Source organism: Oryza sativa, chromosome 5, assembly GCF_034140825.1.
Source record: "Oryza sativa Japonica Group chromosome 5, ASM3414082v1".
Lineage (NCBI taxonomy): Eukaryota > Viridiplantae > Streptophyta > Magnoliopsida > Poales > Poaceae > Oryza > Oryza sativa.
This window is the reverse complement of record NC_089039.1, coordinates 22,728,896-22,746,623: the sequence shown is the minus strand read 5'-3', so window position 1 is coordinate 22,746,623 and position 17,728 is coordinate 22,728,896. Positions and strand designations below refer to the sequence as shown.

General features: G+C 41.0%; 3 protein-coding genes, 2 non-coding genes and 1 pseudogene across 7 annotated transcripts; 3 read left to right on the top strand and 3 right to left on the bottom strand.

Moving 5' to 3' along the window:
- Positions 1-558: 558 nt before the first annotated feature.
- On the top strand, positions 559-2,728 carry LOC4339018 (uncharacterized). Of its 2 annotated transcripts, XM_015782837.3 has the most exons (7): positions 559-699; positions 839-893; positions 1,024-1,074; positions 1,677-1,768; positions 1,897-1,974; positions 2,159-2,211; positions 2,458-2,728. In XM_015782837.3, exons 1-7 carry the CDS (start codon positions 644-646, stop codon positions 2,661-2,663), a joined length of 591 nt encoding a protein of 196 aa, XP_015638323.1. In that variant the 5' UTR covers positions 559-643; the 3' UTR covers positions 2,664-2,728. The 2 variants fall into 2 exon arrangements, with proteins under 2 accessions (XP_015638323.1, XP_015638324.1); XM_015782838.3 differs by lacking the exon at positions 2,159-2,211.
- A 1,293-nt stretch (positions 2,729-4,021) lies between these two features.
- Positions 4,022-7,381, top strand: LOC4339017 (probable monofunctional riboflavin biosynthesis protein RIBA 3, chloroplastic). Of its 2 annotated transcripts, none has more exons than NM_001402568.1 (7): positions 4,022-4,111; positions 4,222-4,534; positions 5,092-5,297; positions 5,414-5,739; positions 6,070-6,199; positions 6,619-6,915; positions 7,001-7,381. In NM_001402568.1, the coding sequence occupies exons 3-7, from the start codon at positions 5,127-5,129 to the stop codon at positions 7,265-7,267; spliced, it is 1,191 nt and encodes a 396-aa protein (NP_001389497.1). In that variant the 5' UTR covers positions 4,022-4,111; positions 4,222-4,534; positions 5,092-5,126; the 3' UTR covers positions 7,268-7,381. The 2 variants fall into 2 exon arrangements, with proteins under 2 accessions (NP_001389497.1, NP_001389496.1); NM_001402567.1 differs by having other exon boundaries at positions 5,076-5,297.
- LOC4339016 (histone H2B.11-like) lies at positions 7,282-7,947 on the bottom strand (annotated as a pseudogene).
- Positions 7,948-10,098: 2,151 nt separating this feature from the next.
- On the bottom strand, positions 10,099-10,172 carry TRNAV-AAC (transfer RNA valine (anticodon AAC)). Its single transcript has one exon. It is a non-coding gene; the product is annotated as a tRNA-Val (tRNA).
- A 1,696-nt stretch (positions 10,173-11,868) lies between these two features.
- TRNAR-CCG (transfer RNA arginine (anticodon CCG)) lies at positions 11,869-11,941 on the top strand. The gene has a single exon. It is a non-coding gene; the product is annotated as a tRNA-Arg (tRNA).
- Positions 11,942-12,947: 1,006 nt separating this feature from the next.
- LOC4339013 (ubiquitin-conjugating enzyme E2 7) lies at positions 12,948-17,151 on the bottom strand. Its single transcript, XM_015785065.3, has 6 exons — positions 16,986-17,151; positions 16,760-16,862; positions 14,548-14,645; positions 14,376-14,476; positions 13,777-13,854; positions 12,948-13,328 (listed from the first exon to the last, which is right to left on the bottom strand). Exons 1-6 carry the CDS (start codon positions 17,035-17,037, stop codon positions 13,251-13,253), a joined length of 510 nt encoding a protein of 169 aa, XP_015640551.1. The 5' UTR covers positions 17,038-17,151; the 3' UTR covers positions 12,948-13,250.
- Between the last annotated feature and the right edge of the window lie 577 nt (positions 17,152-17,728).

Sequence of the window (17,728 nt, the reverse complement as noted above, 5' to 3'; positions counted from 1 at the left end):
TTAGAATTTGAACTAGCGTGAGAAAAAGTTGGTAGCACACCAAACATTTATTTGATACTATTAAAAAGTTTCTAAAATTTTGATAGGACGAAAAACGGCTTCAATCCAAACAAAATCTGAATTTCTGAAGTATACTCCCTCTATCCCAGTATGATCATCCCTTAAGTAAAGAACAACAAGAACAATGACACTAAAACATCAATCATTCTAAAATTAATCATCATCGATGAAAGTGATCGTGTCCAACAGAAATTAATTCACACTCTAAATATCGCATGGGTTAAACCAACAGAAATTATTTTTGGTTGGTTGCGCGCATACCGGGCATTCCACGATGCACATTTACTCTTTGCAAAACCAAGCAATAGACACTTTGTTAAATGATGATTATTTTGAAAAAAATACCTTAAAATTTTTTGACGATGATCAAACTGAGATAGAGGCAGTAGTAGGTTGGCTGTACATTAGGACATGGCCCAATTAGAATTATTGGGCCCTGTAAAGGCCCATGAAACGTAGCACTCTGTCACAAACGGCGACGAGGCCTACCAAAGTGGCAACTTGGTGAATTTCACACTGTACTGTCTGATCGCTCGCCGCCGCGGCCGCTCTCCCGCCGGCGCCGCCCCCCTCCGCCGCCGCCATGGGGAAGTTCCGCAAGCTGGGCCGCCACGCCGCCCACCGCGTCTCCATGCTCAGGTCTGGCTTCTCCGCCTCTCCAACCCCATCTCCCCGGTCTCCATTTCGCCTCGTCGCACCCACGCTGAAGTCATGGCCCTGACCCACGGCTGTCCGTCTATCTCTCTCTTTGCCCTTCTCTATCCCTTTCCCTGGGCAGGACTATGGTGTCGCAGCTGGTGAAGCATGAGCGGATCGAGACCACCGTCGCGAAGGTAGCCCGCGTCCTGTCTCTCCGTGGTTCCGGCATTTCGTCGAACACCTAGCGGTGGGAATGCAGGTTTTCTGCGCCAGGAAATTTGATTTTTTTTTTTCTTTTCTGTGTGTTGCTTCTTGACGTTTCAGGCGAAGGAGGTGCGGACGAAAGCGGATCAGATGGTGCAGCTCGGCAAAGAGGTATACATTCTGTCGAGATGAAAACTCAAGCTGGAAATTCTCGTTCTTGTGCAACTCTTGTTCTGAATTCTCATCCTTTGCTGGGCCGTAGGCGGTAGCAGACTTACATGATTTGACCTTATGTATTTGACCACAACAAAAGGAAAGAAAAAAATATCACCGGATAATATAGAGTGATTGTACCTTACTTACAAGTTGTTGGTAATCCTGCCATTAGTAAATGATTCAGATCGATGAAAATTCTGACTATGTAACGTGAGGTATATTGTTCAAATTCTTTGGCTTAAGAAAAAATAGGCTTCAAAAGTAACTGATTTTGTGACGATGCGAGTACTTTATATCCATGTAAGCAAGGAATCTTGGAAAATGGTTTTCTTAATGTTGCTAACTTGTCACATTCCAATTATCCAAGTGGTGCTCAGTCAGAATGAGGTAGAGAGTCCACAGATTTCTAATGTGGGGAATTTCTTGGATTTGAAATATCGTTTATGTTGTCTAGAGCATCATGAGCTAAATGTCCTTGCCAGATATATTAATCTCTTAATGTTCTTACTGTCAAAGCCGTTCCTATGTTAACATTAGAAAGTTCTATTATTCTATAGGGTACGCTTGATGCAGCAAGACGTGCCTCAGCCTTTGTTCGGGGTGACAATGTTGTTCACAAGTTATTCACAGAACTCGCCTACCGCTACAAGTAACTTTTAGCCCGCTATGAGTTGGTTTCACTTTTGATTTTGATTTTTGTTCTGGCTAGCATGTCTAAAGGAACTTGGCTGTCAAGATTTACCTTATGCATGTCCATTATGTTTCCTTTGTTTGTAGAGATCGAGCTGGTGGATATACAAGACTACTGCGGACTAGGATACGGGTTGGCGATGCTGCACCAATGGCATACATTGAGTATGTCTTTTCCTTGTTTACCATAACTAGGAAAATTCAAAATTTACATTTGAATTTCTCATTGCTGTTTGTTGCAAGTGTTCTGGTCTGATGCAATTCGTTTTCTTCATATTCATTTCAAAGTTGTAACTATTGGACTAACAGACAAGTACCCTTCATGTTCTATTCTATTCATCCGTTTCAGGCATTCAAAAAAAAAATCATCCGTTTCTTTCACTAAATCAAGAATTGCAGAAGGCAAGCATCCCTTTTTGTGTTTTCTTTCTAATAAATCCGTTTATCGACTTCAAGTTCATATCGATACACTGGTTTACTTTTTGTGGTGTTCATGTTTAGAAAGTGGTGCTACACTGCTACTCTCTGAAATGAATTTTTGTTTTCTTCATCTTGTTTTTTAACTAGTAAACTGTAAAAGAACCAACTTCAATCAGGAAACTGTCATGATGACTGATGAGATTCAATTGGCCATGTCATCATACACAGGTTTGTCGACCGGGAGAATGAACTTCGAGAGGCAAAACCTGCAACACCACAGCCACCTCAGCGGGTCCCTCTTGATCCATGGACCAAGTCACTCGCCAGCAAACAATGGGCAGGTCCTAAAATCAGCCAGAACTCCGGAGCAGAAGGCTTATGACAAACCAGAGCGTTCTCTAGCTTTATTTTATGTTGTTGAGAGGTTCTTTTGATCTTTAGAACATGAATAACATTATGCAAGATACTTGTTCTATATGATAATTCTGTTAGCGATCAATGTCTGTTACAAATCCATGTTCACTAATCGTTGTCAGAGTGGAGTTTCACCCTCTAATATGATGGCAGTGTTAGTATGTGTTAGAATCTACTACCTCAAATTAGTTTTTCTATAAACTCAGATCAAAGTAAAAGAAGTGACTTAGAAAAAGTTCAAAGCATCCGATGAAACGGAGTACTACTTACTCTCTCTGTTTCACAATGTAAGACTTTCTAGCATTGCCCACATACATATAGATGTTAATAAATCTAAACACATACATATGTCTAGATTCATTAACATCTAAATGAATGTAGGCAATACTAGAAAGTCTTATCCTATGAAACAGAGGAAGCAAGTTTTAGCACATTTTGCCAAAAAGAAAAAAAAAAGGTTTCCAGTCTAACTCATGTACAGAATCAAAGGTTCATCTGGTGAGTCGTTATCTCGTATGATATCACAGAATTTGCGATAATCCTTGTTGGTCCCCTTTTGATTTCCCCATCCATCATCGAAGCATCATCAAGCAGAGCCTTCTCTCCCAAAAAGGCCAAAATGGCGAAATCCACCTCTTCCCCCCACCGGAGATGCTGCGGCGTGGCGTCGCCGTGGCGCCTAGGCTGCCTTCTCCACCCATGGCGCGGCGGCCATCGCCGGTGCCGCGCTCTCTCCGCCGCCCTCGGAGAGTCGACGCCCGCGGCTGGCTCAGCGCACGGCCACCGCGCCCCCCGGCATCGGCAGGTGCGGCGGGGCGCGACCTCGCTTACCTGCATTTCTTAGGGGAAGTAGTACTAGGACGACACACTATGCAAGTTTCAGAGCGATGGGACGCTTGGCTCTCTCGCTGTGTGCCTCTGAAAGTTTTGAGTACTCATTTGGCAATCTGGTGATCTTCTGTTGCCTCAGAAAATGGCTTAATCTGGAGAAATTCTCAAGTCCCTAATAACTTCTTGAGATCATCATATGGGCATTGAGCCATTGGCCTCCAAGTGTCATTATGGGGGGCATAAATCATCCAAAAAAGAATGAAAGATGAACCTGCCTGTCATTATCAGGTCCAACTTCAGTTGCATTTGACTGGAGTCTAAGAGTACAATCAAATGCCATTATCTTGGCATCTCCTGAAAGTGTGTGATGTGCCGGTTCGGCAGCTGCTATCTTGCAGCTCAGGAATATGTGGCTGCTTTTGCCTCCACATTGTTGGATTTTCCCTGTGTTATCCTCATGAGCAGATAACTCCAAATGATAGGCTGAGAGGTGTTGTGACACTTTAGAAGATAAAGGTATATAAGCAATATCTCGGAGGACAAGCCTGAGGAGCGTGGATCGGTTTTACCGGGATCACCAAATGGACCGTGTTCTTCTGAGCTCTCAATTGTCATCACAAACGGTTGTTAACACAAGGTATGATTCTCCCGCTTTGTTTTGTCTATGCAAAAGGTCTTGTTGAAATTTTCTGGGATCATAAAATTTCATATCTTCTCTGTAATTTTCTGGTTATTCTGATCTTTCAGGGTTCAACAAGGAAGCGGTGGTATCAACAGCATAGGATTTGCTGTTATCAGAAAGGGGAGCTTAAAATTGAGATGTTATGCAATTGGTGGACTTGGGGGAGGAGAGAATTTGAATGATCCTTTAAAGGAAAGCAATAATGGACCTGTTTTGCAAGGATTCAATGGATCTAGTGCTTCCTTTCGGACTGTTGGTGCTAAAATCACTCAGGAAACTGGTGATTTCTTTGTTAGCGATGCAGAGGGTGACCCAGACAAACCAACTGATGGTTTTTCCTCTATTGATGAGGCTATAGGCGCATTGCATGAAGGAAAGGTATGTAATATCTATTCACGTCTTTAACCTTTCATCTGTGTACTCAGTACTTCTCTTTTCACTTACCAATCTCAGCCTAGTTTAAGACAAAATAGTTCCACTCATGTACTTCTTGGACATGGACCATGTATGGTCAAGACCAAAGTTAAGGCCATTCTACATGCACAATAATACTCCAAATACATGCACAGTGACATTAGTTTCTTCCAGCAATCCAGCCTTCCATCACAATATTCTTTGCTTGGTGAGGTGAAACCAAGCTGTAGTGCATTTATGCAATAGCAAACCATATTGCTGTCCTTATAATGCTGTTTCAATTTTCATCCACATTTTCATTCAAAATGATAAGCTGAATAGAAATACTGTAATACTCAAATTTTCGTGTAGCAACTAGCAAGGCTCTACACACTTCAAAATTCAGGACAGTACCCATGCATATGCATTATTGTTGTTTCATTTGTACTGTTGTACAGTCACATTATTATTGTTTCCCTTGTGTAGTTAAATTTAGCTACAAAGTTAACTATTCATTCTTCTCCAGTTTGTTATTGCTGTAGATGATGAAAGCGGTGATAATGAAGGGGATCTTGTCATGGCAGCTACGCTGGCAGACCCAGAATCTATTGCATTCATGATCAGGAATGGTTCTGGGATCATCTCAGTGGGCATGAAGGAAGAGGACTTAACAAGATTGATGATTCCTATGATGTCTCCAATTGCAGAAATTGAGGATATTTCAGCTGCTGCTTCCACAGTAACAGTGGTAAATATTTGTTGTTTAGTAGATTTTGCAGACACCAAATGATCCATCCAGGATCCAAACTGATTCATGGTCCTCAGTTGTGACACTAACTCAAGCACTGTTTACAATCTGTCCAGGATGCCAGAGTGGGCATATCAACCGGCGTCTCGGCTGCAGATAGGGCAAAAACGATTTTTACTCTAGCCTCCCCTGATTCTAAGCCAACTGACCTCAGAAGACCAGGCCATATATTCCCTCTAAAATACCGAAACGGTGGTGTGCTAAAAAGAGCTGGACATACTGAGGCATCCGTCGATCTTGTCGCGTTGGCTGGCTTGCGCCCTGTGTCTGTCCTGTCAACCGTCATCAACCCAGTGGATGGTTCAATGGCAGGAATGCCAGTGCTGAAACAGATGGCTTTGGAGCATGATATCCCAATTGTTTCAATCGCTGATCTCATCCGGTTAGTATACCTTAAGGTGAACCCTTTGTGAACTTATAGCTTGTTTTCTTCTTTCTTTCGGTGAAACTTCATAGCCAGAATTGTTCTTCTTTAGAATGCACTGCTGAAACTACTCTCCAAGGTGGAACCTGAAATAAGAAAAATGGGAATTACCTAGGAGGAACTAGGTATTTTTAATCATGGAAAATAACCGTGTGAATTTGAAGCTAAGATGCTCGAACCAGAAATGAGATGCCATTGGTCATGGAACTAGGACAGTATATGTTAGGATTTTTCAGATATGCAAACATCTTTTGTGAAATCTCATCTCATTCTTTTGGTCTGATTCAGGTATAGAAGGAAGAGGGAGAAGCTGGTGGAACTGATTGCTGTATCTCGTTTGCCGACGAAATGGGGCCTTTTCCGAGCTTACTGCTACCAATCCAAGCTTGATGGAACCGAGCACATTGCTGTTGCAAAGGTGATATACATTATGCTCTTTTCCCTTCTCCTGGGACTTGAAATTGGGCAGAAAATGCAAATTATGTTCTTGTTTGATGTGTCAGAAGAGCAGATTAACTCATCAAGTCATCGCTCATTTCAGTAAAATTTTCTGCAAATTCCTGCTCTTTTCCCTTCTTCTCCTGGACTAGAAATTGGGCAGAAAAATACAAATTCTGTCCTTGTTCGATTTGTCAGAAATAACAAATTGGCAGAATACTCCATCGTTTCATCGTTTATTTCAGCAAATTTTCTGCAAGTTCTGTTCTTGTTTGATGTGTTAGAAATAACAATTTTTTTTGTTAGATAATGGGTTAGAAATAACAATTGGGCAGCAGAATGATCGATCAGTTCATCGCTCATTTCAGCAAATGCAAAAATTTTGTGGCTGATCCGCAGGGCGACATCGGCGACGGCGAGGACGTCTTGGTGAGGGTCCATTCCGAGTGCCTGACCGGCGACATCCTCGGCTCCGCCCGCTGCGACTGCGGCAACCAGCTGGACCTGGCGATGCAGCTCATCGACAAGGCCGGCCGCGGCGTCCTCGTCTACCTCCGCGGCCACGAGGGCCGCGGCATCGGCCTCGGCCAGAAGCTCCGCGCCTACAACCTCCAGGACGACGGCCACGACACCGTCCAGGCCAACGTCGAGCTCGGCCTCGCCGTCGACTCCCGCGAGTACGGCATCGGCGCCCAGGTAGTGCACCGACATCAACCATGGCGCATTCTGAATTCAATTTTGCATTTGCATTTGCATTTTGATGATTTTGATCCCATTTCAGATTCTGCGGGACATGGGGGTGCGCACGATGCGGCTGATGACGAACAACCCGGCAAAGTTCGTCGGGCTCAAGGGCTACGGGCTCGCCGTCGTCGGCAGGGTTCCGGTGATCTCCCCCATCACCAAGGAGAACCAGAGGTACCTCGAGACGAAGCGCACCAAGATGGGCCATGTCTACGGCTCCGACCTCCCCGGCAACGTCCCGGAGGAATTCCTCAACCCGGACGACATCGCCGGAGACCAAGACGAAGACGACACCCACAACTGAATGCAACAACAAAATTCACAACCACAGATTCTCCACATCTCATTTTGTGATCAAATTGCATCTCAAACTGCACCGATCTTGTTATACTAGTAACAAATCTTGATTTGGAACCAAGCATAGTACCACATTGTTGACAATTACAAACCGAAAGGAAAAGGGCTAACAATTTAGGAGGAGGTGAACTTGGTGACGGCCTTGGTGCCCTCGGAGACGGCGTGCTTGGCAAGCTCGCCGGGGAGGACGAGACGAACAGAGGTCTGGATCTCGCGGGAGGTGATTGTGGGCTTCTTGTTGTACCTGGCAAGCCTCGCGGCCTCCTGCTCGAGCTTCTCGAAAATGTCGTTGACGAAGGAATTCATGATGGACATGGCCTTGGAGGAGATTCCTATGTCTGGATGCACCTGCTTGAGCACCTTGAAGATGTAGATTTTATAGGTCTCCACGCTTTTCTTCGCCTTCTTCTTCCCCTTCTTGTCACCGGTGCCACCCTACTTGGACGTCGGTAGCTGCTTCTCCGCCTTGGGTTTCTTCTCCCCCTTGGGCACCTTCTCCTCTGCTGGCTTCTTCTCTGCCGGCTTCTTCTCCGCCTTCGGCACCATCACGCCCGGATCGAGAGGTTGAGAAGACTCGAATTGGCAACGAGAGAGGAAGTGGATGCGTTGCGACATGGTGTGGGGATTGATTTATGGGATGGGGGAGGGGGGATATATAGAGGGGAGAGGTGGGACATGATTGGTCGTGAGGGAGAGGCCACAGATCGGTGGATGGATCTAGAACGTTGGAAAAATGGACGGGTGGAGATGGGAGATGTGTAGGGCGTTTTGATTGGGCTCAGATAACCGATATGGCTGAGGTACCAAAGCCCAAGAATTGGGCGGAAATTTTGGGCACCCAGATGGAGCAGGCGTAGGGGATTTTTTTTTCTCCCTTTGCATTCGTCCCGGTTTTGCATGGTGAATTTGAGCTGACAATTCCAGCAAAACTGAATGAGCAATAGTAGGCATTTTGAACTTGAAATAAAGAGGGCAGCAATAAAACTGTATGAGCTGTAATAAACATTTTGAAATTGGAAAAAAAAGGAAAATAAGATAGTAAAATAAGCATTATGAACTTGTAAAAAAAAGAGAAAACATTTTGAACTTGTTAGCCAAAAAAAGAAAGATGAAGAGAAGACTACCAGAAAAACGATTTTTCACAGCATCTAGGCTTGATTTTTATAAGGCGGACTATAAAATTTCCACTTCTAAAATAACTGAAGACCCCATAATTCTAGCCCTACCTGGTAGTTTTAAGAGGACTGCTTGAAAAAAATAGGAACAGTTTTATAAGCGGCCCTCTTAAGGAATTGTCTGTCAAAATCAATTTTTACAGGCAACACCCTATATAGTATATATAGAGTTTGCAATGACCAACGAATCGACGTGGCATGGTTAACAAACATAAAATACTCTCTAAGTCCCACGATAGAAGCCCTCCCCCAACACTCAGTTTCGATCTTATCCTCCTCTACCTCTCCTTTCTCTCCTGAGATAGAAGCTCCTTATTGTCCTTGTTTAGAAGCAACCGCTCTAGTGCGTGACTGGAGCGAGGGAGGGGCGACATCTCAGCGAAAGAGCAGCAGCGGCGTAGGGTAGAGGTGGTGGAGGGCTTGACAACAACTGCTCTGGGGTTGCAGAGTGGTGGTAGGGCCCTAGATCCACTAGTAGGAAGGCTAGATCCAAACGGCCATGACACAGACGCTCCCCCAAAGAAGTGAGACTGTGTTGACGGTGCTTGAGAGGGAAGGCTGGTAATATTTTGGACTTAGAAAAAAGGGAAAACAAGAAGGTAAAATAAGCATTACAAAATTCTAAAAAAAAGGAAAACATTTTGAACTTGAAAAAAAATGAAAAAAAAGAGGGTAAAATAAGCATTTTGAACTTGATAATAGGAAAAAAAAAAGAGGGTAAAACAAACATTTAGAACTTATGATATTTTTTAAAGAAAAGTTCAAAAAGGAAAAGATAAGGGTAAAATAACCATTTTGAATTTTAGAAAAGGTGAAATAGGAGGGTGAAATAAGCATCTTGAACTTTTAAAAAAAGGGAAAATAAGAGGTTAAAAATAAGCATTTTGAACTTGGAAATAAAAGATAAGAGGGTAAAACAAACATTTTTAACTTGTGATGACTTTTTGTAAAAAAAAAAAGGTTTAGAAAGGAAAAGAAGAGGGTAAATAACCATTTTGAATTTAAAAAAGGGAAAGTGAAACAAACATTTTGAACTTGTGATGACTTTTTTTAAAAAAAAAGTTCAAAAAGGAAAAAGAAGAGGGTAAAATATCCATTTTGAACTTTTAAAAAGGAAAAATAAGAAGGTGAAATAAGCATTTTGAACTTATGATAAAAAAATTTTAAAAGGTTCAAAAATAAATGGAAGAGGGTAAAATAACCATTTTAGTTTTTAATATAAAAGGGAAAATAAGAAGGTGAAACAGACATTTTGAACTTGTGATGACTTTTTAAAAAAAAAAGTTCAAAAAGGAAAAAGAAGAGGGTAAAATATCCATTTTGAACTTTAAAAAAGGAAAAATAAGAAGGTGAAATAAGCATTTTGAACTTATAATAAAAAAAATTTAAAAGGTTCAAAAATAAAAGGAAGAGGGTAAAAAAATTTTAAAAAAAAAGTTCAAAAAGGAAAAAGAAGAGGGTAAAATATCCATTTTGAACTTTAAAAAAGGAAAAATAAGAAGGTGAAATAAGCATTTTGAACTTATGATTAAAAAAATTTAAAAGGTTCAAAAATAAAAGGAAGAGGGTAAAATAACCATTTTAGTTTTTAATTTAAAAAAGATGGCGTCGCCCGGACTCGAACCGGAGACCTTCAGTGTGTTAGACTGACGTGATAACCAACTACACCACGACACCGTTTGTGGCAGAGGGAATGCACCAAATTTTAATTACATTTATGCCAAATTAGGAAGAGACAAATGGACCGTCTGCATGCTGGGTTGTCGATCACATTCGCGAGGCCATATTCAAATTTCAAATGGACCAGACTCATTTTCATTTTTAGCCTAGATTCTCAGTAGGAATAGAAAAACAGTCTTGTTAAAAATATGGCGCTAAAAACATGGTGTCGATGTATCATCGGTATTTTGGGTGCATTCAGGACTGGCACGCAAAACATAGTACTTCCTCCGTTTCACAATGTAAGTCATTTTAGCATTTCCCACATTCATATTGATGTTAATGATTCATATCATTATGAATCATTAACATCAATATGAATGTGGGAAATGCTAAAATGTATGAATCATTAACATCAATATGAATGTGGGAAATGCTAAAATGACTTACATTGTGAAACGGAAGGAGTATGTATTAGCGTATGATTAATTAAGTATTAACTTAAAAAAACTTAAAAAGAATTAATATAATTTCTAAAAGCAACTTTCCTATAGAAATTTTTTGCAAAAAAAGAAGCATACGATTTAGCAATTTGATAAACGTGTGGAAAATTAGAACATACCCTTACGAACACAACATTAAGAGAGTTTAGGATAGGCAGGGAGCTTGGTCTTTCTTTTTAGCCTTAGGGCATGTACAATGGTTGTCAATAGTGGTCTCTTAGCGTTGCTAATTAGGAATACTTGTTAACATGGAAGAAAGAGACAGGGGAGAGACAAAACATCGTTGTTATGCATGACAACGGCTTAACAACGACTCTTAATCACTATAATATGGAAATATGGTTGCATGAGGGTAAAAAAATAGAAAGAATATTAATAAAAGGAATATTTTTTGAGTTAATGATTAGAGCCTTTGTCGTCTCAACTATTGTAAAGACATGGTCTTTTAATAATCTTATATTGTTTAAGAGACCATACTCGTCTCTACCATTGAACATGCCCTTATAGGCGTTTCTTGATAACGTGGGAATGGATTGGACCTTGACGAGTTGCCAAACCGTTGTACTGATATTCTCTTTCTTTAAACTCGCTAAAAACCTTCTCAAAGACTCCTTTTGTACATGGGACAATTTCTAGATCATTGGTTATCACCGAAAATATTCGAGTCATGCGCGTACACACCACTATACATATACATCACACTCAAACAAGTGTGCTCCGTAACACACGTTCAAATAGAAGGAAGCTAACAACAAATCGTTGGCCTCATTAAATTTATATTAAAAAGCAAACTCTCATTTGTATAATAATGCATTCATACACACTATGATTAAAGTTGTGCATCGATGGCTCTACCACCACACTTTGTGTTTCCACCCCTCAAAATCTATCCTCAAGCTCCACAACTGAACTGGCAACAATCCCTCCCACTCTTCATCTGTTGCTCATCGCTGACAGATCAGCTTTTAGGTTGTGCCTAATCTAATACTCTCTCCGTCCCATAATATAACAATCTAGTACCGGATGTGACATTTCATAGTACAATGAATCTAGACACCCTCCTGTCCACATTCGTTGTATTATGAAATATCTTATCCGATACTGGGTTGTTATATTATGGGACGAAGGAAGTAGGTGGGATCGTGGAAATGTGGAATACCTCTGCCAAAGGCCGTGGCCTTTCATCTCAAAACTGAAAACACACGAGACAGGGTCGCATAGCGAAGTGGATATCGCGTTAGATTCCGAATCTAAAAGTCGTGGGTTCGAATCCCACTGCGATCAAACCCTGTTCTTGCTGTTTCTGTTTTTTTTTTCCTTTTTCACGTAGCTCCAGTTTGTCAGGCACTATATATAACAATGAATGCGGACTCTATATATGACAACGATGCAGACATGGAGTCATGGTTCCAATCACACAGTTGTTGGCGGTGTTTGGTCCCCAGCTGCCTTTCTTGCCTCCAGGGTACCGAATGATCGATGCAGAGTTGTTGCTGCAGATCCATTTCGTTGTCAGTGGTCGTTTCTTTTAAAACATCATAGCCTTCTTTTAGAAAAGACTCATGTAAGTCATGGATGGGTCGTTGGTTGTCATGCTACTTTTAGATAAACCTCATTACCCATCAAAGTCTGGTGGCACCAATGGGCAATGGCTCCGAATTGATTGCCATATGAGGATTAGTAAAGCTTTCTTTTTTAAGGCTGTGTTTAGTTTCTTCAAACTTTCAAAAATTCCGTCACATCAATTGTTTAGACATATGCATGGAGCATTAAATATAGACGAAAAAAACCAATTACACGGTTTGCATGTAAATTGCGAAACGAATCTTTTAAACCTAATTACGCCATGATTTAACGATGTGATGCTACAGTAAACATTTGCTAATGACAGATTAATTAGGCTTAATAGATTCGTCTGTAGTTTATTTTGTTATTAGTTTACGTTTAATGCTTTAAAAGTGTATCTATATACGTTAAAAAAAATTAGAGGAGGAACTAAACACGGCCTTAATCAAGGGATATTTCCCTTGCTTCTATTGAAATAATACAAGGTAACCTGCAAAGAAAATTTTGCCCCAACTAGCTTATGGCTGAAAAGATAACCAGATTGCTGCCAGTTGATTTCCATATGATTGGCAACGTACAGGTACAGGAAGAATATGAAAGTCAGAGTAGACATGCTACAAGCCTAAAACCATCCTTTTGCGGCCATAAACAATACTCAAACAAATCAGAGTTATATACTCACAACGAGATGGCATTCCGGGCTGCTGCAGTAAGCCAACAGATATGTGAAACTAGGTTTTCTGTTATGAAAAGTTCATTACGACAATTATGACTAATTGGCAGCATTCCAAAATATTCCTCAACGTTGACACTCCATGCCACACAATACAATCGAAATTTCTAGAATAGGCAACATTTCCGAGCATCTCGGAGACAAGACCAACATCACCACTCGAATGACACTGAGGGGGAAATATACAGGGGAAGAAGCAAAAATGCTATCTTTAGGTAGTCGTTTGACGACAGACAGTTAAGTGTAGTGCACCTGTTGTAGCACTCGCTTACTCCCCCTTGTGCTCCTTATCTTTCAGAGCATTTCCTGTGATTTACGAACAATGCGTCTAACCTTTTTCTTGAAATCGTCCCTCTTTTCTCTCCAATCCTTCTGCACCAGCACCACAAATTTCAAAGCACACGTTCAGAAAGTAATAGAAACAGAATATACGTTTTTGCAGTGAAGGAATGAAGTACTAGAAACTTCTAGACATGGCACAAATCAAATTGAATGACTATCAAGACCTTCAGTGGCACACATGTTTTGTGGATGTCAACGGGCAATTACTCTGCTAACTGCGATGAGATCAACACAGAGAGAAACCCCCATCCATGTTCAACAGAGAGACTCAAATTGCGGTTTTTATTTTAGGATGCAACATACAATCAAGATATCTCACTCATCTATTAGTGAAATTGAAATCTGTAAATAAGATAAATACATTTACAACATTGCATTGGAGCAGCAGAATAATTTTCCGTTCCTCTTGTAAGTCTAGACTTAATGCAGCACGTAAGAAAGGGCAAGAGAATTGCAGATAGACAACGAGTGCACTTACAGCCGCTTCAATATTTGCTGGAGACTCATCATTTGGACTAGAGAGCATCGAAATGATGCTCAGAACTATACTTTCAACCTGCAAGTTACAAGCACAAAATAATTTAGCAAGAAAATAATTGACCACAAATCTTCCAAATTAACACTGATAAGTGCGCGCCAAGCCTCCAAAATGAATTTTAGGTTATTTTGGACAAGCAATACGTGGAATCATATTCCTAACCATAAAATTCATATATTACTGCTACTTAAAGAAATCACAGGATGGATGTTCATAACTATCTGAGATTGATAGATTTCTAGTCAGCAAAAATCTGTTTTGAAAGATTGGGATTATATATCCAATAAGTTTAGGTGATTAGAACAAGAAAATGTAGAAACATGCTAGCATCATAAAATGTTTTACATTCCAGGGCATCTTCAGATCAGAGAAGACTTTGGGCTTCGCAACTATTAGCTAGTGGAACAGACACTTGATACAGATTTGCTGTGATGCATGTTTATACCGAATTGAAGAGTCTATAAGAATGTTGGACAAAACACCTGTGCCAACGAACAAAGAGAGAAAAACACTTGTATGCATTGTAAAAAAGAACCTACTGTATGCACAGGTGTCCACCGTTCGCTCGCAAGCTCATAACCGTTGGGATCTTCGCCAGGTGGATGAAGGATAGAAATGCATACGCGCCCATCAGGATAAACTAAGAATTGAACATTATAAACCCTGTTAGAAAATTGATATAGCAAAATCATAGATCAATAGCAAGCTTACCATTTGGATGCCACATCTCAGAGGTAAACCTTACTGATGGGGGACTATTCGGATAATTCTGGGGGAAGGTCATTATTGCATTGAAGTAGCCTCCATCACTGCAGAAACAGAAGTTCACACATTAAATCTTACCAAGGTCCAGTGAAATATATAAAGATATTGGTTTAAAGCAAAAAAATTAAGCTTTTAAAGTAAGAACAAAGAAGTTTTAAAAATGTACAATCACTTAAGCACAGAAGAAACACAGATAATAGTCAAATCAATCGACAGATAAATGTACAGAAAGCAAATCAAGAGGCACAGCTTAATCACTAGAAGCTATTAACAGTACTGGCACAGATTGAGAATGACTCAATGATACTCTAGGAATCACCCGATACAACAGCTAAGTGCCATTCCTGTATGTGATAAGGCGATACACCACAATACGGTGTACTGGAAACACAATGTAGCATTTAGCATTAAAACAAATAGAAAAATTGAGCTATATGGCATTGGCATGAGGTAGTGCGCATATGATATGGTCTGTGCGCTTTCTATGCTTCATCAGCCGCTTGACCTCCATGGATGTGACTGCTGCCAGTGGCTCTTCCGCATCACAGGAAGAGCATCAACAGAGGAAGGAGGCAATGAGTTTGCCACAATTCCTCATTCCAACTGAGGAACGAGGGCATGATGGTGAAAAGCAGATGGGGTGTTGAGTTGTCAACGTTGGAGAGAGGGGAAGAGAAATCAAGAGGAGCAGAGGAACTTGATAGGAAGAACAGAACTGGTGCTATTGTATGCACAATGGATTACAAGAGAAGGGACTAGGCCAAAAAAGCACACTGCCGTTTTATTGGGTGAGCTAAAAAGGACAATAATCTAATATTGGAAGACAAATTGATGGACCAAACAGACCCATATGCTTCATCCTATCATTTTTTTTTTCATTTGCATTATGGATCTTTTGTTGCTACTTGTTTGCAGCATGTCACATGACATGACTGCCATAGATACCCCGTATCTGTAATACTTAAGCAATACTAATCTGTTACCAAAAACCAGAGTGTCAAAAGGAAGATCTCGTTCTAGTAGATAAGAAAAACAGGAAATATATACTTAGATAACATGGTATACGTAATACACTGCTTTGGAATATAGGTTTCCGGTGAACCCTTGTTGAGTGCCGGCAGATTTGAGGTCAAAATGTGTTTCTCTTCCCTTTTCCAATGCAAAATAGCAGCCAAATGATTCTTAAGAATTTCCATCAAACCATATCACAAAATGCATGTAACTCCAATATTAACCAAGTGTATTATTTAAATCATTGTCACTTTAACCATATGCCAGATGATCTAGCAATATTAATTGATTAAGGTTAAGGTCACCCAGTTATTAATTGATTAAGGTAAATAATCGATATGCCAGATGATCTAGCTATATGATAGGCGCACCCAGTTATTAATCGATTAAGGTCACCTCATATGAACGCTAAAATAATTGTGTATCAATCCAAAACCAAGCAAACCAGTATCATGAAAACAGCTGGTTATACTACGTTCACCTGTTTTATTAAATCAAGTTGTGCGTGTACATTTGCCAGGGCAAAATATAATCCCCACTAAAAGAAGGGGTAGGGATAGTTGGCATTTAAACGTGCGTCAAACTTTCCAGACAGGAACATGATGGATATGAACTCAGATGAATATGAAGCTCCCCATCCTACAAATCTTGTACATCCACTAAACCAATTGTTTCTATCGATCCAGCAATACCCACATACTTAAAAGGAGCTATTAATCCAATTCAGCCCTTTTTTATCCCCGTTGAATATTGAAACAAGATACTGGCCTCTACCTTACTCCCAAGTCTCAGCTCCCTATAACTAATATATCTTATTATCAATTGTAGAACCACAAACACAGAAAGGCTTCGTGCATGTCTCCAAGGCGCATAACTGAACAGGCAATTCCATATATCAACACCGAGATACATAGGTAATGCAAATTCGTTGAGCTACACCCTCCAGATCAACACGGCAATATGGAATTCAGACAGTTTTCACAACAATTCATAAGCACTGTACATCAATATCTACCAGGTGGAATTGCCATGGTGTAAACGCAAAACAAACATAATCAAAACACGGCGACGAATAGGCGTAAACCAATCGATCTACAAACCAGCAATCGCGCAGCGATTAGAGGGGGGGTGTGGGAATTGAACTTACTACAGGGTATCGGGCGGGCCGATGATGGTGACCTGCCACTCGAACACGTTGCTATCGTCCACAAGCCCCGCCGAGAACCCATCCACGGGGTTCTTCGCGAGATCTGCAACGATCCCGCAAAAAGGCGGGCCAAGATCAAGAACCGATCGCCGACGAATCGGGACCAAAAAAAAAAATAGGAGATTAGACGAGATAAGATTGCACGGGGGGCCGTTCCGATCCGTACCTTTGAGCTGCTTCTGGAGCAGGAGGCTCGCCTGGCTCGCGGCAGTCGCCATGGGAAGCAGAGCTCGATCGGATCGGAGTTAGGGTTTTGGCGATTGGGGGGGGTGGGTCGCCGCCCTTCCTCGGGACGAGCTTTATTTGTGGAGGCGTGGAGAGTTCGCAGGTGCAAGGGATGTGGTCTGGTAGATGAGAGGATGTTTATACAGGCTGGATTGTGTTTTTTTTTACCAGCTTTGATGAGTAATTTTGGGTTTGAAAGTAATTTCCAGGGTAGTAATAAGTGGAAATTCCAGTAGAACTCAGATTTATTTTTAACCACGTGGATATGTTCCATAGAATCCTTTGTCAAGTTGGATATGTGTATTGTGTATATGGTTTGATGAAAAAGTTTGTTATATCAGGATTTGGGTAATCGATGGTACATATGATGATGGTGTGTTTGGTTTAATGTGTTGGTAAATCTGGGGTGTTGCAGTTATACTTTTTTGTTATCGTCGGGTTTCTGATCTAATCTACCAAAGGAACATGTATGATGTTTGATGCTTGTTGTATTCGTTTACATGCATCAGATGAATATGATTGGACTTCCCAAAGATTTTTTTTTTAATTTTGGAAGGGTAGTTTTGTGCCGTTTTTTTTTGACAAATTGACCCTTTTGGAAAACTTATTTCGAAACTAACCCCTGCCAAAAACTTCAACCAAAAATAGGCCGTCGCCTCAGCGCCAAACACATTGGCGCTGACG